The sequence below is a fragment of the Suncus etruscus genome, chromosome 1 (genome assembly GCF_024139225.1).
Source record: "Suncus etruscus isolate mSunEtr1 chromosome 1, mSunEtr1.pri.cur, whole genome shotgun sequence".
NCBI classification, from domain to species: Eukaryota; Metazoa; Chordata; class Mammalia; order Eulipotyphla; family Soricidae; genus Suncus; species Suncus etruscus.
In genome coordinates, this window is record NC_064848.1 from 156966599 (window position 1) to 156991297 (window position 24699).

At 44.0% G+C, this 24699-nt stretch overlaps 1 protein-coding gene, 1 non-coding gene and 1 pseudogene across 2 annotated transcripts in view; 1 reads left to right on the forward strand and 2 right to left on the reverse strand.

Annotated features, from left to right (window-relative positions):
* Positions 1–378: 378 nt before the first annotated feature.
* On the reverse strand, positions 379–488 carry LOC126029726 (U6 spliceosomal RNA). Its single transcript, XR_007503042.1, has one exon. It is a non-coding gene; the product is annotated as a U6 spliceosomal RNA (small nuclear RNA).
* Positions 489–1713: 1225 nt separating this feature from the next.
* NCBP3 (nuclear cap binding subunit 3) overlaps positions 1714–24699 on the forward strand; it is a 43800-nt gene continuing 20814 nt past the window's right edge. Inside the window, exons 1-3 of the mRNA XM_049782652.1 lie at positions 1714–1917; positions 4152–4217; positions 7944–8049. Of these exons, the coding sequence (XP_049638609.1) occupies positions 1732–1917; positions 4152–4217; positions 7944–8049 (358 nt within the window). The 5' untranslated portion in view covers positions 1714–1731. The remainder of the gene's footprint in view (positions 1918–4151; positions 4218–7943; positions 8050–24699) is intronic.
* On the reverse strand, positions 19660–20701 carry LOC126012963 (protein arginine N-methyltransferase 1-like; annotated as a pseudogene).

Sequence of the window (24699 nt, forward strand, 5' to 3'; positions counted from 1 at the left end):
TGTGCTATCACTCCGGCCCCTTATTATTATTTTTTGTTTGTTTTTTGGCCTCACCTGGCGGCACTCAGTGGTTACCCCTGGCTATCTCTCCTGGCTCGTGGTATATGGGATAACAGGGATCGAAATCAGGTCTGTCCTGGGTCAGCAGCATGCAAGGCAAACCCCCTACCACTGTGCTATTGCTCCAGCCCCTTAGTTTTATTTTTGTGGCCACACCCCATGGTCCTCAGGGCTCACTTCTGGCTTTGCACTCAAGGATCATGCCTGGCAGGGCTAGGGGGACCATACTGGCGATGAAACCTGGATAGTCTGTGTGCAAGGCAAACAAGTTACTCACTGTACTATCTCTATGGCCTTCAAGACATTTATTTTAAAACAAAAAATGATTAAAGATAGGTTTCACAAATTCGTATCATCCTTGCATGTGGGCAATGCTAGGCTTCTCTGTATTGCTTCAATTTTAATATATGTGCTGCCAGTGTAAGCATTTATTACAAATTTGTAGTTACATGACCACATATGGGGTAGTGACCCACAGGTTAAGGAGCTAATATCTAGAAGACACTTCCACTCCCCAAGCAGGCTCTTATTAGAAAGGACTTTAGGAAACTATGTTCAGTGGCAAATGGTGAGCTGAATCCTCAGGAGAGGCAATGCAGCCCTTCAAGCATCTCACTACCCTTTGGTTTTGTTTTTGGGCTATGTCCAGGGGTGCTCAGGTGCAATGCAAATGCCCTCTCTGTTGTACTATAGCCCGGGCTCTTCACTACCATCTTGGAATTTCAACCTTTGTGCACGTAAAATGAACTGATTATTGGGAGAGTACAATGTTAGTGGTAAGTACACTGAAAACCTACAGACTATAGAGCTATAATAACTGAAGGATCATTCTGGGTTTGGAACTAAGACTTATTTTAGGTTCAGACTCAGGTTCCATTCCATAATAGCCTGTTACTTTGGATAAGCTTCTTTGTTTCAGTTTCCTCACGTGTGCTAAATAAGTGGGGGAATAACTAATAGTGCTTACTTGATAGGACTTTATGGGGTTGTTGGGCACTTGGAACAGTGACTGGCATATAACAGTAGTTATTTTTGTTGTGTTATTATTATTATTATTGATTGGGGTGGACATACAAAGACCAATCCAAGGGTCTTAAAGCATACTAGCTCTACCAGTGAATCACAACCTCTGTAGGTGGATTATATTGTCTCATTTTACTGATAAAAATACCCATATATTTCTAAGGGTTAAGTGGTTGAGGGTTAAGTGACTTGACTGCCACAGTCAAGTCAAGTTTGGTCTGGGTGGCATCTGGCAGGGCTCAGGAGCAATCCTGAGCTTGGTGTTCAAGGTGGCTCCCCTGAGTGCCTGCAACCGAGCCTGCGGGAAGAGGACCGAACCCGGAGCACCCGCCTGCAAAAGCATGCGTTGTAACCCGAGAGTTAGCTTTTGATCACAGGCTTAGGGCTCACCTCGTACCAATTTTCCGAAGCCGGACACCAACCTTCCCTAGACCCTAGACCCCGCCCACTCGGGTCCCCACTCGGCCAGGCGTCCGCCGCCCGCGAGTTCCTCCTGCCACTAGGGGGCGTGGTGCGAAGGACGGTTCTCAAGGCCCCGTAGGTGGCGACTCTCTAGCAACCCGCGGCTGCTGCTTCGTGACTTCGCGGCGGCGCTCTAGCCGGCTGCTGCGCGGGGCGGGTTCTCGGTGGTGCGGCCGGCGGGCGGCGATGGCGGCCGTGAGGGGCCTGCGAGTGTCGGTCAAAGCGGAGGCCCCGGCAGGACCGGCCTTGGGGCTCTCGTCGCCCGCCGACACCGAGGCCGGCCTGGAGCGCGGCGAGCCGGAGCCCATGGAGGTGGAGGAGGGCGAGCTGGAGATCGTGCCCGTGCGGCGATCGCTGAAGGAACTGATCCCGGTAGGGGCGGGAGGCGAGGCGCCCGGGACGCGGGAAGTGCGGGCGGGGGAGAGGGCAGAGGTTTTGGGGTCCGGGTGCACCCGGCGCTGGGATTGAAGGACTGGAGAAAAAAGGGGTGCAGCGCGCCCGGAAATGGGGCTGGAGGAAGTGGGACGAGCCTGAGAGTCGGGGATGCCTCCCCCCGTCCCCGGAGGCGCCCTCGCGGGACCCCAGGGGCGGGGCGGGGGTGCTGGGGGTGCTGGGCCTGCAGTGGCCCGGGAGGAGCTAGCTGTCTGTCTCGGGTGGCGCTGGCGTCCGGGTCCCCGTGTGCACCCTCTGTTCGGGTGCTCGGGGGTCTCCCCCGGAGGGCTGACTGAACTTGTCACCCACAACAGCAGCTTCGGGGTTTGTGGGGGTTCCGGGGTCCTTGGTCCCCGTGCAACTTTGCACTGTCGTGTTGCACCCGATTGTGGTCCCAGCCACTGACACTTCATGAAACGGACCTTTGGGAGAGCTTGCAATGGTTCATCTCGATGCAATTGGGGGACTGCTGAGAGCTGACGTTTTGTTTGCACTGGTTTGATGGTTCCACATCCCATTCCTGGATGGTTCCTTTCTTCCTCCTTCATTTCTTATTCTAACATAAATAGTCAGTGATAAGCATACAGTGTCAACAAGGCTGGCTTTCATTTTCTTTTATTTCTGGATTTTGGGGGCCATACACGGCGATGTTCAGAGGTTATACTCTTTGGCTCTGTGCTCAGGTATGAATTATTCCTGGCAGTGCTTGGGCAAGGATCTGTATGAAATTCTGGAGATTGAATCTAGGATGACCACATGCAAGGCGAATGCCCTTACCCGCTGGACTGTTTCTTCAGTAGATGGAAATTACTCGGCAGCCAACTCGGCTTTTTAAATGAAAATGATAGAAAAGGTTAAGGCAGGATCTATCACCAAAGAGTGCAAACGGTAACAACTTTAGTAAGAATGTCATAATGACATTTTCCCCTTGACTCCATTTAAATACCAATGCTGTTGTGAAGTAGGCTTTATAAACCCTGTGTCCATGTAGTTCAACTTTATTTACTGCGTTCCTCACCATGTGCCAGGCACAGTCCTAATTGCTCAATGAAAGTCAAGATCAAACTTAACTCCTGGAGTTTATGTTCCAGTTGGGAGATACAAGCAAGCCAATCATGTCTGGTAGAGTTAAGTGCCAGAAAGAAGGTAAAGCATGTTAATGGGAGAGTGAATGCAGAGTGCAGGATGATATGCAGAATGAGAAGGCACACCTGGTGTCCTTTAACACCAAGGCACTGAAACACCATTTTGTCATTTTTAATGACAAAAAGCTAGCCAGGTGCAGCTTTGGAAGAGTGTGTTCTCAGCAGGGATAAACAGTAAGTGCAGTTATTTTGTTGGAGATACAGATTTTTGTAGTACAAATAGGAGTGTAGCAAAAGATCAGGATACTGTGGGGGAACCTAGGTCTAAAGAATTCTAGTTTCATATATTTATGACTGTCAGAAGTGTGACTTGAATGAGCCTTTGCTTCCAAATCTCATCCATTTTACATTGCACTGTCCTTGTCTCCCGAGGATGAATGTAGGTGAATCTGGACTTTATGTGTCACAAGGAAGACGTATTTGCATGTGATCTGGCATGATATCCAGGGCTACATCTTGACCGTTTTCCTCAAAAAGCCTTTGCATTTTCATTTCCATGGAAACATTCAGTAGATGACATTCATTTGTCAACTATACGTGGTAGTGCTGGGAGCAGCAGTACCTTCTTCCTGCTCTGGTCTTGGAATGTTTGCTCCCAGGGTGCTCACAGGTGTATGTGATCATGGAGATTGAACCTTTGGCTTCTGCATGCAAAGCATGTGTAGCCTCCAGATAGAACTGCTTAAGACTTTGGAGAGCTTCTGATGTCGAAAATAAGAAAGACTTGTTGTTACAGTAGTTGATTGCTAGCAGAGTCCCTGAGATACATCTTCTCATAAGAGGTCTGTAGGGTGTGGAAAAAGTAGCAGAAAAGAATGGCTATGCTAAAGGAATCATTTGGGTCTGCAGATGTGACTTGAGTTAAGTGCATGCCTTGCATTATGAGGCCATGAGTTTAATAACCAGTGCAGAAATCAAATGAAAGGAATCAATTGTTAGGCTGTTTTTTTTTTTTTTTTTTTTTTAATCATAGGGTGTTTTTTTTCTCACTTACTATTCAGCATTTCTCCTTTTTCCCCTTCATGATAGGACACAAGCAGAAGATATGAAAACAAGGCTGGTAGTTTCATCACTGGAATTGATGTCACCTCAAAGGTACTTATTCATTTTAATAATCAGATAAACATAATCTTGGTCTCTAGGACATAATAGGACTGCAGGTATTCCATACCTCCTTTTTTGTTTTGTTGCTCGATTAAATTTTCTAGTTAAGAATTGGAAGAGGTGGGGCCGGGAAGGTGGCGCTAGAGGTAAGGTGTCTGCCTTACAAGCGTTAGCATAGGACGGACCGCGGTTCGGTCCCCCGGCGTCCCATATGGTCTCCCCAAGCCAGGGGCGATTTCTGAGCTCATAGCCAGGAGTAACCCCTGAGCGTCAAACGGGTGTGGCCCAAAAACAAAAAACAAAAAAAAACAAACAAACAAAAAAAAAAGAATTGGAAGAGGGCCCGGAGAGATAGCACAGCGGTGTTTGCCTTGCAAGCAGCTGATCCAGGACCAAAGGTGGTTGGTTCGAATCCCGGTGTCCCATATGGTCCCCCGTGCCTGCCAGGAGCTATTTCTGAGCAGACAGCCAGGAGTAACCCCTGAGCAATGCCGGGTGTGGCCCAAAAACCAAAAACCAAAAAAAAAAAAAAAAAAAAAAAAAGAATTGGAAGAGAGCTCAAGAGACTGAGCATAGGTTTTGCATGTAGGAGGCTCAGTTTAGATCCCTGACACCACAAGGTCAAAACCCACACAATTGGGCCCGGAGAGATAGCACAGCGGTGTTTGCCTTGCAAGCAGCCGATCCAGGACCAAAGGTGGTTGGTTCGAATCCCGGTGTTCCATATGGTCCCCTGTGCCTGCCAGGAGCTATTTCTGAGCAGACAGCCAGGAGGAACCCCTGAGCACCGCCGGGTGTGGCCCAAAAAACCAAAAAAAAAAAAAAACCAAAAAAAACCTACACAACCCCATTGGGAGCAATCCCAGCACAAAAACGGTAGTCCCCAAGCACCTTGCACTGACACCTCTCCCCACAAAACAAAACACCAAGAACAACAGAATATTTTATTTGTTTTGTTTTGGGGCCACTCCCAGCAATGCTCAGGAGTTACGCCTGTCTCTTTACTGAAGAGTTAAGGCCCTACTTTTTTTTTTTTTTTTTTTTGGTTTTTAGGCCACACCCGGCGTTGCTCAGGGGTCACTCCTGGCTGTCTGCTCAGAAATAGCTCCTGGCAGGCACGGGGGTCCATATGGGACACCGGGATTCGAACCAACCATCTTTGGTCCTGGATCGGCTGCTTGCAAGGCAAACGCCGCTGTGCTATCTCTCCGGGCCTTTTTTTTTTTTTTTATCTGTATCTCAGTCTGCTCAGAATGTATAAAGGTCAAAAGAAAGAAATGATCATTCTGTTAATATGTTTATATTCATGCTTTTGGTCATATTGATTGAAACCAGGGTGCCATACAAGCAAGTCATACACTCTACTACTGAGCTAGATCCCCAGTCCTGATCACCTCTTACACAAGAAATAGAATAAAATGAAAATGGCTTTTAATTGTAATGGGAGCAGTAGATGTTCTTGATCCTACATATTTTGCCATTATGTGAAACATACAGGGAGGGATAGGGTGTTATCCCCACAAAATTGTACCTAAATTATTATTGAAGAGAGGCAGATTTGTTGTTTGTGCTAATCTTAGGAAGGCCTAAATGAAGAAAATTAGCATAACTATTGGGAAATAATCAGACTTAAACACCAAACCCAAAGTCAACAATAGCAGAATCGATACCCTATCTACAACAAGCTATACACAGAGGGGAACAGTTACTCTAGCACTCGGGGAGCAAAGGAGGGAGATATGGGACACATGCTGGGAAAAGGGGTGGAGGGAGGTAGGACAACCGTGGTGGTGGGAATGGCCCTGATTCATTGTCACTATATACCTTAAGTCAGGGGTCCTCAAACTTTTTAAACAGGGGAGCAGTTCACTGTACTTCAGACTGTTGGAGGGCCAGATTATAGTAAAAACAAAAATTATGAACAAATTTCTATGTACACTGCATATATCTTATTTAGAAGTGAAGAAACAAAATGGGAATAAATACAATATGTGGCCCCGCGGGCCGTAGTTTGAGGACCATTGCCTTAAATATTACAGTGAAAGATTTGTTATTCACTTTGGTCACAATAAAAATTATTTAAAAAAAAAAAGTGTTGCAGTTACCAATCCCCATAAGCTATCTATAGTTATACCTGACTTCTGTTTGGTGAAGTCAGCATACAGTTAGTTCCTCCCTGCTCTCAGAAACTCACACTTGTATTAGATTTATTTTAGTTCTTTTTTTTTTTTTTTTTTTTTTTGGGGGGGGGGCACACCTGTTTGACGCTCAGGGGTTACTCCTGGCTATGCGCTCAGAAATCGCCCCTGGCTTGGGGGGACCATATGGGACACCGGGGGATCGAACCGCGGTCTGTCCTATGCTTGCAAGGCAGGCACTTTACCTCTAACGCCACCTTCCCGGCCCCTATTTTAGTTCTTGTGGAAAATAAAAACTTAAAGCCAATTTTGTTTTTGTTTTTTGGACCCACACCTGGCAGTGCTCAGGCTTAACTCCTGACTCTATGCTTAGGGATCACTCCTGGAGGGGCTCAGGGGACCACATGGGATGCTAGGGCTCGAGCCCAGGTAAGCCATGGGCAAGGCAAGCACCCTCCCTGGTGTATTATTGTTCTAGCCCATTTTTGGGCGGGGGGTGGGGGGCGCAGCTGGAATGCTCAGGGGTTATTCTTGGTTATGCACTCAGTAATCACTCCTTACTGATGCTTGGTGGACCATACAGTCCTAGTGGGCCAGGACTGGTTTGGCTTCTTGTAAGGCAAGTGCCCTACCCTCTATGTTATCTTTTCAGCCCCAACCATTTTGTTTTTTAGTGAAGCCTCAATGCTTGTTGTCACTAAAAGATACAAAGTGGCAATTCCATGGTCATGAGCTTAGAATAGAGGGAGAGTTTCTTTCTCAGTGTTATTTTTAAAGTGGGGGAAAAAAGCTTTAATGAGTGGACTGCTCAAGCAGACATAATGTGGAAGCTGTGGTAGGTGTGATTACCCTACACAGAGATCATGTGAAAGGGGTTGGCAGCGGGGCTCCTAGAAATAGCACTGAGATCAGAACATCTGCCCCCTTGATAAAGGAAGTATCTGCAGTTAGTCTTTAAAATTTTTTTAAATTTATTAAGTTTAACTATCAATTTCTGCATCTGGGAAATTGGACTTTTGGGATTATTTAGTTGTAATTTGTTCACATAATTGCTAATAATAATGAAATGCTTTTGGTCAGAGGGCCAAAGCATTATTCATTACTCATTGAATGAAAAAATAAATATTCATTGAATTCCTTCTATGCACAATGATAAGTATTGAGTCATTGTGGAGATTATTCCAAATTATAGAGGTATCGGTGTACATATATCCTTCTAGTCATTGTTTTTATTTTTTTTCCTAGTCATTGTTTTAATAGCTAGTTATCTGCAAATATGATTCAAGGTTGGGCCAGAGAGGTAGTACGTGGGTAAAAAGCTCCTGGGACTTCATAGGGTCCTCCAATTCCCATCAGAAGTGTTCCCTGAGAGCAGAGTCAGCAGTAAACCCGAAGCATTGGCTGGGTGCTGAAGGGAAAAAAAATGAAGAAAACACAAAAGATTTAATGTTGCTCATTTTTCCTATTTGTCTTGTTGTTTGTAATTTAAGTCCCTTCTTCCATGTTTCATATATATATATATATATATATATATACACACACACACACATTTTTTTTTACCTTCTTCTGTATCTTCTAGGAGGCAATTGAAAAGAAAGAACAGCGAGCCAAGCGTTTTGATTTTCGATCAGAAGTTAATCTTGCCCAAAGAAATGTAGCCTTGGACCGAGATATGATGAAAAAAGGTATGGGGTATTTGGGAGAATTTTTATACACTTCCTCAGAGAGTGACTTTTCTCTATGGCTTGTGCTTCTGACCTTTCCTTGCATGTTCAGTCCCCACCCAAAAACATGGTCCCCATCCAAGCACTCCTGCTAATTCTCCAGTATTAAGGAGTTGAAAAGCAGTTGTACAGTGTACAGTTAACTTGTTCTCAGTTGTTACAGCTGGTTGTTGTGAAGATTGCTGTCTTTTTCTTTAGCTAGTGCTAAAGTTGAGATTTTAGTACCTATGCTTCTATGTAGGTCTTGATTTTTGGTTTTCTTACAGAATGTTAATTTTTCTTTGCCTTACAGGAAAGTAGAACAATGTTAGGATTGATGAACAAAAACTTTAATACTTCTAATGATAGAAGTTTGTGATTTATTTTATTTTTTTTTGACTAGATTAAGCATTTTGTATTCCAGAACTCACTCTGAATCAAATATCATAATCTGGCCCAGTCTTCCAAAGCAATTAATAAAATGAAAGGAAGAATAATTACTCTGTGTGTGTGTGTGTGTGTGTGTGTGTGTGTGTGTGTGTGTATCCACACACAAATTTATTATTCCCTCTGACATGAATTCATTGCTAATGAGTTCCCTCTGTGGTATTTGTAATTTTTGGTGTTGCAAAGGGTTTAACACACAGTCCACAGAGTGCATATTGAAGATTTGTACTTGGCTATGTGGATTTATGGCTTCTTTAGAACTGCGTGATTGATTAAATGTGTGTTGAATGAATGAAAGAATAGCTACTACTTGTTGGAAACAATTCTCTTTCCAGGTACTGTTAATTAGCACCTTTGATTATTTTCTTTGTCATTTCTTGTAGCTCTGTGCAGAGTATATTCTTGTTTTACAAAGGATTAAACAGGCTCAAAGAAATTTCATGACTTGCCCAGGGTTATATATCTAGTGAAAGTGGAGCTAGGATTTGAACTCACAGTTATCTGACTAAAGCTTTGCTCTTTGATACTTGGCCCTGTTGCCTGATGTTATAATATTAGCAGACTCAAATCACCTAAGTCCATCTCAGTGGACAGAGAAGCCAGGATACAGAGCTGAACTGTAGATGTTGATTTAGTCTTTTCCCTGCATCAGGAATTCAAGCTGGAAATATGACCTTCCTTTCCTTGCAAATGTTTGCTTAAGTGGGTTTCTGTTTCAAGAAGAGTCCTGGGAAACCAGGGACAGCTGTGCTGCTTGGCACTTATGGCCTACAGAGCCTGGGCCCAAGAGCCTCTAAGAGATCTTTCTAGTTCCCACCCCCAGTTTTTTTTTTTTTTTAACATTTAGGTTTTGAAGCCACACCCGGCGGCGCTCAGGGGTAACTCCTGGCTCTGCACTCAGAAATCGCTACTGGCAGGCTCAGGACCATGTGAGATGCAGGGGAATTGAACCCGGGTCTGTCCCAGGTTGGCCACATGCAAGGCAAATACCCTACCCACCTTGCTATTGCTCTAGACCCTCCACCTCCAATTTTTAATATTGCTCCATGATTTACTAGGTTATTCACAATACAGTCATTTTAGGACTAAATATTCAAACACCATCCCACTACCAGTGTGACCTTCCTTTTATCAGTGGCCCTAGTCAGCCACCCACTGTCATACCTGCCTCCATGCAAGCACACACAAAATTTATTTTATATTATTTGTCACAACACAAAGACAAATGGAATTACCAAAACTTAGATCAACACAGGTTAATTTTTGTTTGTTTGTTTTTTGGGCCTTCCCAGACAGAGCTCAGGGGTTACTCTTGGCTCTCTGCTCAGAAATTACTCCTGGCAGGCTCAGGGGACCATATGGGATGTTGGGGATTGAACCCGGTCAGTCTAGGTCTAGGTGTGCAAGGCAAGGCCTTATCACCACTGTGCATGGCTCCAGCCCCAAAACAGGGTAATTTTAAATTATTGTTATTCATATCATTTCATGTTGTTTCTAAAGTCAGTGTCTATAAAGATTTATTGGTGTGGCTGATACTACCTGGGCCTTCTGTGTTACTGTTTAGGTTCACTGAGCTTGGTAGGTGACTGACTTTTCAATAAGATTTACTGTGATCTTACTAGACTGACACTATATAAGCTATTGAGGATATATAGATCTAAAACAAATTTGGTGGCATGGAAGTTTGATTAGGTTAAATTGTGAAGCTGGGCCATTTCTGTTGTGAGTGTTTAGGTGGTGACATTCAGGTCTACCTGGGAAGTATTGGCAGCCATTATTTTCTTTTGGAGTTTTATGGAAGAACAATTTTCTGCCAGGATGATGGCAGCTGTGGGCAGGTCTAACTCCTTGAGTGGGCATCACATTCACTCCTCTTGTCCTCTTTATTTTTGTTTGTTTTTTTGTTTTTGTTTTTGGGTCACACCCGGCAGCGCTCAGGAGTCACTCCTGGCTCTACGCTCAGGAATTGCCCCTGGCAGGCACGGGGGACCATATGGGATGGCAGGATTCGAACCACCATCCTTCTGCATGCAAGGCAAACAAACACACTACTTCCATGCTATCGCTCCAGCCCCTGAATACAGTTACTTTTATTTATTGTTCATTTACTTATTTATTACAGGGTCCACCCCAAGAAGTGCTTATCACAGGGTTGTTCAGGTGATGTTTGGCTTGACCATGTTCTCCCTCTAGTGAGATGCTTAGGCAAACTCAAAATCAGGGTCTTATACATTCTCAGGCATTTGCTCCAGTAATTAAGTTATCTTTCCAACCCCATGGACTTGAATTTTCATGTAAAATTAAAAAAAAGGTTTGGAAAGTGGTCCTGATATTATAGGTCTAAAGATAATTGTCTTTTTTATGTGTATGTGTGTTTGTGTGTGTAGTATGTGTGATGTTGGAAGTCCTCAGTTCTTATTTCTGGCTCTGTGCTGAGGAACACTTACAGTGGTGTCTGGACAATGGTAGGTGCTGCTGAAGATGGAACCAAAGGCCAGAGAGATAACACACCAGTAAGGCATAAGGACGGTGGTTCGAATCTCGGCATCCCATATGGTCCCCTGAGCCTGCCAGGAGCAATTTCTGAGCGTAGAGCCAGGAGGAACCGCTGAATGCTGCCGGGTGTGACCCAAAAACCATAAAAAAAAAATAAAAGAAGAAGATGGAACCTAGCGTCTTACTTGCTGTACTATATCTCTCTGGCTCCTATAGATCGTTCTAAAAACCTGCCTGGGATGTCAACTCAGGGAATTTGCCCCTTACAACCGGTTTTACTTTGAGACCTCATTCCTCAATCTCTAATAGTTTCCTGAAAAACATTTAGAAGAGAGGAGAAAAATATTTGCCACGGAGGGAGTCTGGGGAGAGCGCAGGGGTACAGAGCTGGAGGGAAATGGGGACACTGGTGGTAGGAAATGTGCACTGGGGAAGGATGTTGTATGACTGAAACATGAACAAATTTGTAACTGTCTATCACGATAATTAAGTTAAAGAAGTTATAATAAAATAAAACATCAAAGGTAAAAAAAATCATTGTATGCAAAGTCATCCAAAATAATATTAGTTAAAAAAAAAACAACACTGGAGAACTCGACTGCCTGTTCCAGATCAATTAAAGTATAATGGGGTATAATTATTATTTCTCTATCTTCCTAGGTGGTTCGATACTGAGAACCATTGTGTGTCTTAAGAGCACTGTTCAAATCCTGCCCTGTCATTTTAATTTCTGTGGCTTCAGGCAAAGTATTTAGCCTTAAGAACTTCAGTTTCCTCTTCTGGAAAGACAGATCGATACCTTATATGGTTGTTAGGAAGCTCTAGTTACAGTTCTTAGAGTGGTATCTGGTACATAGTAAATTTGCTAATAAAAGATTTTATTCACATTATTGGTGTTTTATTAACATTATTGGTGTTTTCCTTGCACTGCCCCAGCCTCTTGGGAGGAGGAGGACACTAGAATAAGCATCTTCCCTCCTGCAGCCATGTCAGGTGTCATCTTATTCCTTTATTATACAAGCAGCAATAATAAAATACATCCTTTGATAAGTGTTTGCCGTGTTCAGTACTTGGCTGTGTGTCTAATTCTCATTTCCATTTTCCTGATGAGGAAAGTTAAGTGCTGAGAGATTGAGCATCTAGATAAGGAGCCAAACTGGTCTGACTGAAGCTTTTGTGCTGAATTCTGTGTCCACATTATGAACAGTTTGGGCTCTGTAGAACATTCTGCCTTGAGCCATTTGCTACTCTCTCTTTTTTTTTTTTCATTTGCTACTCTTGAGTGACTCAGTCAGTCGTGAGCAGCTTCTGTCTCCCTATTTCCAAGATCAAAGTGCCCATGATTGGAAGATATTTGAGAGCACATTGAGGTTAGCCTTCCTGCCTATCACTGCAGGCGTGCTGGCAAAGTTCCTGACTGTCTTGGTCTTGGCCTGAATGTGATGGTATAAGGACTAGTTGTGTCTTGGTTTTGGTTTCAAATACTTACAGGGGTTATTTATGTTCAACAGAATTTGCTTTCTAGTAAATCCTGTCAGTTGCTGTCTGCTTTTAGAACAGTTGTATACCTGTCCTCATTTACAACCAAACGCTTCAAGTGAAGGAATAAGCCACTTACTCATTCCACATGACCAATTCCTCTGTTCTTTTCAGTTTCTAAATTTCTTCCAGATATGATTGGTTCATGAAGAATGTGATAGGGCTATATTACCATTGCCTTTTCATTTTCTAGTTAACCAAAGCATTGAGATTTTCCCCCAGAATTGTGATTATCAAAAAAGTCCTCAGTTTACAGTTGAATTACTTTTTATTTCTTAGTGTTTTTTAGGCCACATCTGGCAGTGCTCAGGGCTTACTCCTTGCTCTGTACTCAGGAGTCACTTTCAGTGGTGCTTGGGGACCATATGGGATGTTGGGGATCAAACTGGGTTGGCTTCATGCAAGATAAGAACCCTATATGCTATAGAGTACTTTTTAATCTTTTTATTTACTTTTTTTTTTACATTTCTTATATATGACACCCGTTCTTCCCCCCCCCTCCCAGGTACCCACAGTGATAGATAGCAGTTAGGGCATTTGCCTTGCATGCAGCCTGCCTGGTTTCTATTCCTGGCATTACTTATGTTTCTCCAAGTCCACCAGGAGGATTCCTGAGTGCAGAGCCAGGAGTAATCTCTGAGCACTGCTGGAAGTGGCCCAAAAATAAAGAACAAAAAAGATACTCTTAAGATGTAAGTGTAGGGCCCGGAGAGATAGCACAGCGGCGTTTGCCTTGTAAGCAGCCGATCCAGGACCAAAGGTGGTTGGTTCGAATCCCGGTGTCCATGTCTCCCCCCCCCCCTCCCCCGTGCCTGCCAGGAGCTATTTCTGAGCAGACAGCCAGGAGTAACCCCTGAGCACCGCCGGCTGTGACCCAAAAAACTAAAAAAAAAAAAAAAAAATGTAAGTGTAGGGTGGGGGGTAGAATGGTGGTGGTGGTGGTGGTGGTGGTGGTTGTGTTCCTGGTGATGGTGCGAAGGGTCACTAAGGCCATTCCAGAAGTTCTAGGTAGGCTGCAGGTAGTAGGGACATCAGGGCTTGACCAGTGGTGCTGTGGTGCCAGGAACAAGCACAGGTCCTTTGAGTCTGCCACAGATATGTTCCATTCTTTTGAACTGTTGTCCCAAATTCTCAATTCTGTTGTTGTGGGGATCACAACTGGCAGGGCTGGGAGCCACATGATGTTAGGAACCAGACAAAAAAACCTTATACACACAAGACCTGATTCTTTTCATTGAATCATGGTGAATTATAGTTACCAAAATATTTATCATTGAGTTTCAGATGTACAGTATTCCAAGTCCCTTCACCAGTTTCCATTAACCTCCACCAATTTTCCCAGTTTCCTTTCTGCCCTCTAGCCTGCCTCTGTTCTGCGCCTCCACCCTTAATGATAATCTTAGTGTTCCCTTCTCTAATTTATCCTCCCTCCCCCCACCCAGAGGCAAGCTTCCTGCTAAAGTGATGATTATTTCCTGTAGTCGAGGCTTGTTTTTGTTTGTTTGTTTTGTTTGTGGGCCATACCTGCCAGTGTTTGGGTGTTGCTCCTGGTTCTGCACTCAGAAATTACTCCTGTTTATGCCTTCTGGACTGTGCGGGAACCTGGGTTGGCCTCATGCAAGGCAAGAGCCCTACTCACTATATTATCACTCCAGTCCCTGAGACTTGTTTGTTTTTTTTTTTTTTTTGGGTTTTGGGCCACATCCGTTTAATGCTCAGGGGTTACTCCTGGCAATATGCTCAGAAGTCACTCCTGGCTTGGGGGGACCATATGAGACGCCGGGGGATCAAACCGCGGTCCATCCTAGGCTAGCGCTTGCAAGACACCTTACCTCTAGCGCCACCTTCCCGGCCCCGAGACTTGTTTTTTTAAGGGATCATAGATTCTGATAGACTATTTTTTGTGGGGAGCACACCTGGTGGTGCTCTGGGAGATGCAACCTGGGTCAGCACCTTGCAAGGCAAGTGCCTTATCTATCCTTTGTACTATTGCTCTGGTCCCCTGATAGATTTTTTTTGTATTGTTTTGCAGCACTAAGGGGTTACTCCTGGCTTCACACTCAGAAATCGCTCCTGGCAGGCTGGGGGCGTGGGGAACCATATGGGATGCCGAGATTTGAACCACCATCCTTCTGCACCTAAGGCAAATTCCTTACCGCTGTGCTATCTCTCTGGCCCCTCCCCTGATGGATTTTTAGAAAAACTTTTGAGCCATACCTAGTAGTGCTCAGGGATTACTCCTGGCAGGCTCAGGTGGCCATTTAGGATACCTGGAGATCAGACCTGGGTGGACTGTGTGCAAGATAAAGCCTTACCCGTTGTACTGTTGCTCTGGCCCCAGACTTTTTGTTTTGTTTTGGTTTGGCTTTGGAGCCACACCCAGCATCGCTCAGAGGTTACACCTGGCTCTGAGTTTAGAAATTATTCCTGGCAGGCTTAGGGACCATATGGATGCCGGAGATTGAATCCTGTTTGGCTGCCTACGTAAATGCCCTCCCTACAAGCTGTGCTACTCCATCCCCAATTTTTTGTTTTTGTTTTTTAATTTCTAAGAATGATGGAAATATTTCAGTATGAATATTGAGAGAAAGTATTTTTTTGTTTTAGGTGATACCCCACTCCTGATTCTTTGCTTAGGAATCATTTCTGACTGGATGTACAAGGCATGCGTCCTACACACTGAACTATTACCCCAGCCTCACATGTTGCTGACTCCTGAGCTCTGCCTAAGCACAGACCTAGGAGTAGCTCTGGAGCACTGCCAGGGCTCAAAAATCAAGATACAGAAACTCCCAAAATGAAATCTTTTCGATCTGGTTTGAGATTTTCTCATTATTAGGATAGTTGTTGCAGAGTTTGCTCTGCTTGGAAATTAATTTATAAAGTTATTCCCTCCTTTTTTGTAGCTTTCTAGAGATAATGTTTTACCCACTGCTACATTCTGAAATCATAGGTGTATTTGAGCCAGCACAATGGAATTTATTTTGTGCTAGATTTATTAAATGCATTATACTTTATCCTCTTTCTTAGGCTTTTGTAACAGCTATTTTCTTTTGTGTGTGTGTGTGTGGGGTGGGGTGTGGGGGTGGGTGGGGGTGGGGGCACATCCAGCAGCACTCAGAAGTTACTCCTGGCTTTGTACTTAGATATCGACCCTAGCAGTCTCTGGGGACCTTATGGGATGCTGGGGATCAAACTGTCCCAAGTTGGCCACATGAAAGGCAAAGGCCCTACCACTGTGCTGTCATTTTAGTCCCTGTAACAGCTCTTTTATTAATAAAATAAAAAATAGATTAAGTTTTTTTGTACACTATCATTCAAAAACAGTATTCCAAATTTCTTTAAGAAATATAAAAAATATAAATATTTATCCCTCTATAATATCCCCAATAATTACTGTGCCTATGCAGGGGGAAAAAAAGGAAAAAAAAAAGCACAAAATAATCATTTTTCTACATATATATTTATTTATTGATTGTTTTTTTGACGTCTTTATTTTGGTATAGATATTGAAGTTGATGTCTCCTTTTTTATTTTATATTATTTTATCTTATCTTTCTCTTTCTTTTTGCACTCCGGCATGATTTGAATGCAGAACCGAGACTATGGTGTGGTACTTCTCTTTATTGCTGTAGGGCTCACTGGATATTTAATTTGGCATTTATTTTTGTATTGTTATGGTGTTTCAATTACCTTTTTCATGTCCTCTCTCAAACTGAGGCTGATAGCCACTAGAAGGACTCCGCCCATTTTCAGCATATTTTTTTAATTAATTAATTTATTTATTTATTTATTTTTTGGCTTAATCTTTACCCCATTCTATTGCCTTTCTTTCCCTCAAACAAAACCACATAACTCGATTTATCTAGGTTAGCCTCTCAAATAGAGGGAGAAACAAGGGAGGGCATCAGGACCAAACAGATGTATGATCACTGATAGTAAGCTAGACAAAGAGGGGACCTCCTACTCTAGCAGCCCAGGGGGTGATGGTGGGGGATATGGGTTGCAGAAGAGGAACTGAAATGGGGAGAGGACAAATTTGGTGATGGGTATTCCCCTGATTCAATGTTAATATGTACCTAAAATACTAAAGTGAAAGATATGTAAGCCACTATGATAAAAATAAAAGGGCCCGGAGAGATAGCACAGCGGAGTTTGCCTTGCAAGCAGCCGATCCAGGACCAAAGGTGGTTGGTTCAAATCCCGGTGTCCCATATGGTCCCCCGTGCCTGCCAGGAGCTATTTCTGAGTAGACAGCCAGGAGTAACTCCTGAGCACCGCCGGGTGTGGCCTAAAAACCAAAAAAAAAAAAAAGATAAAAATAAAAAATATATATTTAATAAATTATATATAATTATATATTATATAATAAATTATATATATTTAATAAATATAAAACCAGGGCACAGAGTGCAAAATCAAATCTGAATTGAGCTGAATATGACCCAAAAACCAAAATTTAAAAAGCAATAAGCCAGGAGCTGGAGACATAGCACAGTGGTAGGGTTTCTGCCTGGTATGCTGCTGACCCAGGACAGACCCAGTTCAATTCCCGGCATCCCAAATGGTCCTTCGAGCCTGCCAGGAGCGATTTCTGAGTGCAGAGCCAGGAGTAATACCTCAGCGCCGCTAGGCTTGGCCCAGAAACCAACCAACCATTCAGTTAATCAATAAAGTTTAAAAAACAAGCAATAAGCCATAACTATTTTTTTTGTTTGTTTTTTTGGTTCACACCTGCCAGTGCTCAGGGGTTACTCCTGGCTCTGGGCTCAGAAATCGTCCCTGGCAGGCATGGGGGACCATATGGGATGCCAGGATTCGAACTACCATCCTTCTGGATGTAAGGCAAACGCCTTACCACCATACTATCTCTCCGGCCCCAAGCCATAACCATTTTTTACAAAAACAAAAACATTCAGTTATGGCCAGCAAAACAGTAACATTTTAGGCCAGCAGGTAGTGTACTTGCTTTGCATGCAAATGACCTGCGTTCAACCTCCACCATCCTATATGTATGGTTCACCAAGCATAGAGCCAGGAGTAAGTCCAGCTGTAACCCAAAACCAAAACAGAACATTGAATTGCATGTTTGTTTTGTTTTGTTTTGTTTTGTTTTTTTGGGTCACACCCAGCAGCGGTCAGGGGTTACCCCTGACTCTATGCTCATAAATCACTCCTGGCAGACTTGGGGACCATATGAGATGCCAGGACTTGAACCACCATCCTTCTTCATGCAAGGCAAATGCCTTAACTCCATGCTATCTCTCTGGTCCCTGCAAGTTTTATTTTACTTGGTTTTATTTTGAATATTTGGCACTGGCTACATCTGCAGTGCTCAGGTTTTACTCTTGGCTCTGTGCTCAGGGGTCACTCTTAGTGCTGTTTGTGGGACCAGGGCAGTGATTTAATTAGTGTTGGCTACATGAAAAACAAGTGCCTTCATCCTTGTACTCTTTCTTGCACTATTTTTTGTTGTTTTGTTTCTGCTACATTCCACAGTGCTTGGGGGAACATGTGGTGGTGGGGGTCAACCAAATGGGTTGGCTGTTTGCAAGGCAAGCTCCTTATACTTGCACTACCCTCTATTTCCTTCTGAATTTTCATTTTTGTTCTTCCTATAATAGACTCTTTCATGTGACAGTCTTATCAGCATTCTTCCTGTCATTATGCAGCCTGATGTTGGTCTTTCTGATGCATTACTTATATCCTTTTACCCTTATAATAATAATTTACTCCTATTCATCTCTTAGATGTAGACTTCGTAAGTTATGCTCACCTAAGCTTTGATGTGTTTACTTTCCTTTGTGTTACTGTATTTTAGCATCTTCTCCAAGTTACTGGTATTTTAGATCTTCCAAACTTTTAGATCTTTTGAATCCAAAACTTTGAGTTAGGCTACTTTTCCTCTGTATTTTGCTAATATGCTTTTTAAAAGACTTGCATTTGTATCCTAGAACCAATCTTTCTTTTTTCCTGTTAGAAAAATCCAAGATGAAGCCTGCTCACCACCTTGCTTGTCATCTGTTCAGTAAAGTGGAGTCCTTATTTCTTAGTGATTGGGCCTAAATCTTTCTTCATTGTTTTGTTTTATTTTAGGCATTGACATTGACAGCAAGATGAGGAAGTATTGGGATTTCCCTCTTGGGGACATTGTGGGGGGGGGGGTCTGGTATTTGGATACAAACCAGCTGGGCTTAGCAGCTACTTGCTCATTCAGGGGCCCATGTGATGGCAGAGAGCAAACCACAGTCCTCCAAATTCAAGGCACATACTGTAGCCCCTTAATTATCTCTCTGGCCTTGGCCATTCTTTTGACAATCCTACATCACATCTTAAACTTAAACATATATCACATCTCTGGAATAGTTTGTCATTGTCATTTTTTTAAACCAGAACTTTCTCTCTGCATTTTTTAGAGTTATTGTAATATCCGCTTTGGCATCTTCTTTACTGTCTGTACCAGCTTGTTTTGTTTGTTTTTTGGAGGGGCAACACCAGCAATACTTAGGTTATTCCCAGCTCAGGTGCTTAGGGATTTGAACCACTGTCCTGAGTCGGCAGCATGCAAGGCAACACTACAGCTGTGCTATCTCTCCAACCCCAGGGCTTGATGCTCTCCTACAGGTGATGTATAAATAGGTGCCACCAGGCAATCTTCAATTTTCCTTGAGCCATTATCCCAGGGAGACCAGAGTGCAGTTTTTTTTTTCCTCCCATGGGAGGTTTTATTGTTGTTGATGCAACCATATAAAAACACAAGTTATGAGGGCCGGAGAGATAGCACAGTGGTAGGGCATTTCCTTTGCATGCAGCCAATCCAAGACAGATGGTGGTTTGACTCCCAGCATCACATGTGGTCCCCTGTGCCTGGGAGCAATTTTCTGAGCACAGAGCCAGGAGTAACCCATGAGCACCGCAGGGTGTGACTCCACCCCCAAAAACAAAAAAACCCCACAAGTTATGAAAAATACAGTCACATTGTACTCCACTCCTAGCCTGGCCCGTGGAGCCCCCTTCATGATAGGGAGGAAGAAAGGAGACTCCCCAATACCAACTCAGAAGGCTGCGACCTCTGGGTCCATGCAGGCCAGCAGGTCAGGGAGGTTGGGCTCAGTGCATCCGGTAGTCAGTGGTGCAGGAGAGCTCATACAGCTGCCCCTGAAGTCCAAGTTAATGGTGAAGTTCAGGTTACAATTGTTCTTGGCGTTGGGCCTCAGACTGATAGTGCCAAAGATCTCCTCACTGTCAGATAATCCTTCATGTAAAACATGGTTTTCTTCCAGTGCATGTATGGGGACTCGGGGCGGGAGAAGCCAGCCAGTCCTCTTGTGGTAGAATGTGAACTTGATGTTGAAGTAGGTCATGAGCATGTGCAAAGTCTGCTTGCAGGCAGAAGGGGGACGCAGAAGGGGGACTTGAAGGTCAGGTTTTCCACCTTGACTATATAGATATCTACCTCCTTTATCAGGCAGGCATTGGTGACCAGCTGCTTAGGGTTCACAACATTCACCTCTGGCTCTTTGATGGCCACATCTTTGATGCAGGACATGTTGAAGCCATATATGTTCTCCCACCAGTGGATCTTACTGTCCTTGTACTTCCTGTTCTTAATGGCCGTCACATACAGTGTGGCTCAGTCCAGGAAGGTGAGGCCGTTGGTGACCAGCCACCTCTCACGTGCATACAGGATCGTGTTGAGTATGGTCTCATAGAAGAGGCAGTAGTCCATCCACTCATTGATGATGATGTCCACCTTCTCCACTGGCAGTTCCACCTCCTCCACATTTCCCTTGATGATGGTCATCACATAGTCTAACTTGTTGGTTTTCATGATCTTCACTGTGTAATCAGAAATGCTGGAACATTCATTCCCAAATACCTTGTAGGCCCTGGCATTGGCAGTGAACATGCAGAGAATGCCAGTGCCTGAGCCCACATCCAGCACCACCTTGTCCTTAAAGAGGTCCTGGTTGTGGAACATGAAATTGCGGTAGGTGAGGGTGTGTGCCTTTCTCTTATGGATGCCAAAGCAAGTGTAGGAGTCGAAGTTGCCATCTTTGGACATCGTGTCCTCAGCATTCGGTTTCTTTGTGCTCTCTGCCTGGCCACAGAACACCTCCATGATGCAATTTGTGATCTTGGCTGCTGCCATCTTTGCCTGCACCTACTCCGCCTCTGGTGGCTGAGACTCCCTTTTCAGAAAGATCTGATGTGAATAATGAAAATAGGTTTAGAGAGCTTTTTGTAAAAGGGCTTGTAGCTGCTGAAGCAATTCCTGAACCACATGGTTGTGGAGCGACAATTCCAGGGAAAAGGATGACCATGTATACTGAGTTGCCGCAATTAAAACATCTATCCTGAGCTTGTGAGGCCTAGGGCTGGTCCCTCTTGCAGTTTCTCGAGACAGGATTATCAGAGATGTAGCAACAGTTTCTTACCCAATGGTTTTCTCTGACAGACCTTGACAAGGTCCTGTGGTACTCTCAAAAAGACAGTTTGGGAGGGGCTCTATCTCCTGAGGAGATGGCCTGATGTTCCCCAATTATCCTGAGCTTGTCTCTCTGCTGTATTAGCATCAATAATATCAATGCATGATTGATTTCTAATTTTTTTTTCTGGGCCACACTGGCTATTTTTAGGGGTTACTCCTGGCTCTGCACTCAGAAATAGCTCTTGGCAGGCTCGGGGCCCCATATGGGTTGTGTTGGCTAGAACCTAGGTTTGTCCCGGTTCTGCTGCATGCAAGGCAAACACCCTACTCACTGTACTATTGCTTTGTCCCTGCTTGATGTCTAATTGATCCAAAATTTCAACACAGTTTTAGGTTCTCCATTATGTTCTCGTTCTCTCTCTCTCCCTCTCTCTCTCTCCTCTCTCTCTCTCCTCTCTCTCCCTATCTCTCTCTCCCTATCTCTCTCTCCCTCTCTCCCTCTCCCTCCCTCCCTCCCTCTCTCTCTCTCTCTCTCTCTCTCTCTCTCTTTCTCTCTCTCTCTCTCTCCTCTCTCTCTCTCGCGCGCTCTGTGTTGGATTCTAGATGTAGATGTTGCTGCTGAGGTCAGATCCCGGTGAGTAGAACAATCACAAAGAAGCATCCAGGAGCTACTTCAGGGGAATAACTGTTCACTTTATTTTAGGTGGGAAAGGAATATTTATATTAGGGGAAAGAAGGGTGTGAACTCTGTGTCAGCCAATCAGGTAGGGTGTATGAGGGGGATTAAAACAGAGTTTGTGCTCTTTGTGTTGTATTCTAGGCAAAGCATTCATATCATTGAGTTTTGTCACTATATCCACCACTGCCTTCTGGCCTTGAGGGTTTTATGTGACAAGTCTGTAAGTCTTTTTTTTTTTTTTTTGTGGTTTGCATCCAGCAGCACTCAGGGTTTACTCCTGGCTCTATGCTCAGAAATCACTCCTGGCAGACTTGGGGAACCATATGGGATGCTGGGATTCGAACCAACGACCATCTGGATGCAAGGCAAACACCATATTTTTTTTTTTTTTTTTTTTTGGTTTTTGGGCCACACCCAGTAATGCTCAGGGACTACTCCTGGCTATGCGCTCAGAGGTTGCTCCTGGCTTGGGGGACCATATGGGACACCGGGGATCGAACCGCGGTCCGTCCAAGGCCAGCGCAGGCAAGGCAGGCACCTTACCTGTAGCGCCACCGCCCGGCTCGTATTTTTTTTTTTTTTTTTAAGGTGCCTTTTTTTTTTGTTTTGTTTTTGGGCCATACCCAGTGATGCTCAGGGGTTACTCCTGGCTATGCGCTCAGAAGTGGCTCCTGGCTTGGGGGACCATATGGGACGCCAGGGGATCTAACCACAGTCCGTCCTAGGCTAGCGCTGGCAAGGCATGCACCTTACCTCTAGCGCCACCACGCTGGCCCCTAGGTGCTTTTCTTATGGTGCTTTTCTTTGTGTCTCTTTTAGGTGGTACTCTTTCGGGCATGCGGGATTTGGTTGCATGCAGTCTTTAGCTCTGGGAGTTTCTCTGCAATGATATTCTTTTTTTTTTTTTTTTTTTTGGTTTTTGGGCCACACCCTGTGATGCTCAGGGGTTACTCCTGGCTATGCGCTCAGAAGTTGCTCCTGGCTTCTTGGGGGACCATATGGGACGCCGGGGGATCGAACCACGGTCCGTCCTAGGCTAGCGCAGGCAAGGCAGGCACCTTACCTCCAGCGCCACTGCCCGGCCCCTGCAATGATATTCTTGACTGTTAATTTTTCCTGGGGATTTTCTTCCTGGGTCTCTGGGACTCCAATGATTTTTATGTTGTTTCTGCTGAGGTTACCAAAGACTTCTATTTTCATTCTTTGAGGATTTTTTTCATTGTCTAATTGTTTACTTTAAGGCTCTTTTCCAATATCTTCTGTTGTATTGTGTTGTTATGCATCTCAATTTCCAGCTCACTGATTTGGTCTTCAGCTGCTGTTACTCTGTTGGAGAGGCTTTCCAGTGAAGTTTTCACTTTGCCTACCACGTTTTTCAGTCCCGTTATTTGAGTCTGGAGTTTTCTCATTTCTATTTTCATATCCTCTTGGTTCTTATTTATGGTTTATTCAAATCAGTCTATGCTTTCTTTGAGTTCTATGAACATCCTCCATATTTCTTCTCTAAACTCCTTATCTGAAAGGCTAAATAAGTGATTGGCACTTTTTGGGTCATCAGAGCTGCCAACTTCATTCTCTGTGCATGGTATTGGCCTGCATTGTTTCCCTATTGTCACTCTTGTAGTGTGTTTTCTATGTGTTATGCTGGGGTTCATGGCTAAAAGATGTGCACAGCTGTAAAGCGGAGTGACCTGCTCCTCAGGCTCTGCCCTTTATGGGCCTACCTCTGCTGTCATGGCAGCATGAGATGTTTTCTGCTGTCATGCTCTCTGGAGCTGTTCTGGGTGGGGTTGTTTATGGTAGCTCTATAGAGCAGAACAGAGGCAAAAATACTAATATTTTAACATTTTAAAATTGCTTTTTAATTTTTATTTTTTTGGTTTTTGGGTCACACCTGGCAGCATTCAGGGGTTACTCCTGGCTGTATGCTCAGAAATTGCTCCTGGCAGGCTTGGGGGACCATATGGGATGCCGAGATTCGAACCACCAACCTTCTGTATGCAAGGCAAATGCCTTACCTCCGTGTTCTCTCTCCAGCCCCTGCTTTTTAAATTTTAAACATGTTTTAAAATTTTAATTCCAAAAGAAGACCAAATTTCATGGGTTCTGCTCAAGGTTCTTCTTCAGCATCGGGCAGGCCTGCTTCTACAGAGTCACAGTTGTGTCTGCTGATGTCCCCCTGTCCCCTACAGCCATTCTTTCACCAATGTTGATTATTTCATTCACAACATGAGGTGGGGTGTTGTGCTTTCTGGTGAGACTTTGAGCAGTTATGACTTGGTTCTTATGTATGACCATCTTAAAAACATTGCTTTGCATGTGGGAGACTGGAGTAGAAATCATAGCTGTGTATGAACAGGGCAATTCTGCAAATTCAGTCCTATTCACACATTTTCATTTTTTTTTTTTTACATTTTCATAATCTAGAGTCTCAGTGTCTCAGATAAATTCACCAGTCCTGAACAGAACTAGATGCACTGCCGTTCTTTATGTTTAAACAGGGTGTGTACTTAATTTTATTAGCTAAAGTTTTTGATCAGGTGATCAAACCAGATCGTCCAGGTGCAAGGCAAACACCCTATCTGTTCTATATTGCTCTGGTCCGCATTTAAAATAAAAAAAATTGTATAATTGGGGCTGGAGCGGTGGCGCAAGCTGTAGGGCATTTGCCTTGCACGCACTAACTTAGGATGGACTAGGTTTGATCTCCCGGCCTCCCATATGGCCCCCAAGCCAAGAGTAATTTCTCAGCACATAGCCAAGAGTAATCTCTGAGAGTCACCAGGTGTGGTCCAAAAAAACAACACAACAACAAAAAAAGTATAATCGAGGCTAAAGAAGTTATACAGGAGTAAGGCACTTGCCTTGCATGCAGATAATCTTGGTTTGATCCTCAGCACCACATATTGCTACCTAAACCCTTCTAAGGGTGATCCCAGAGAAGAGCAGGAGTGAACATTGCTGAGTATGATCCCCAAACCAAAAAGATATAGACTATATTTTATATGAACATCAATACAAAACTAAAATTTTTATAATC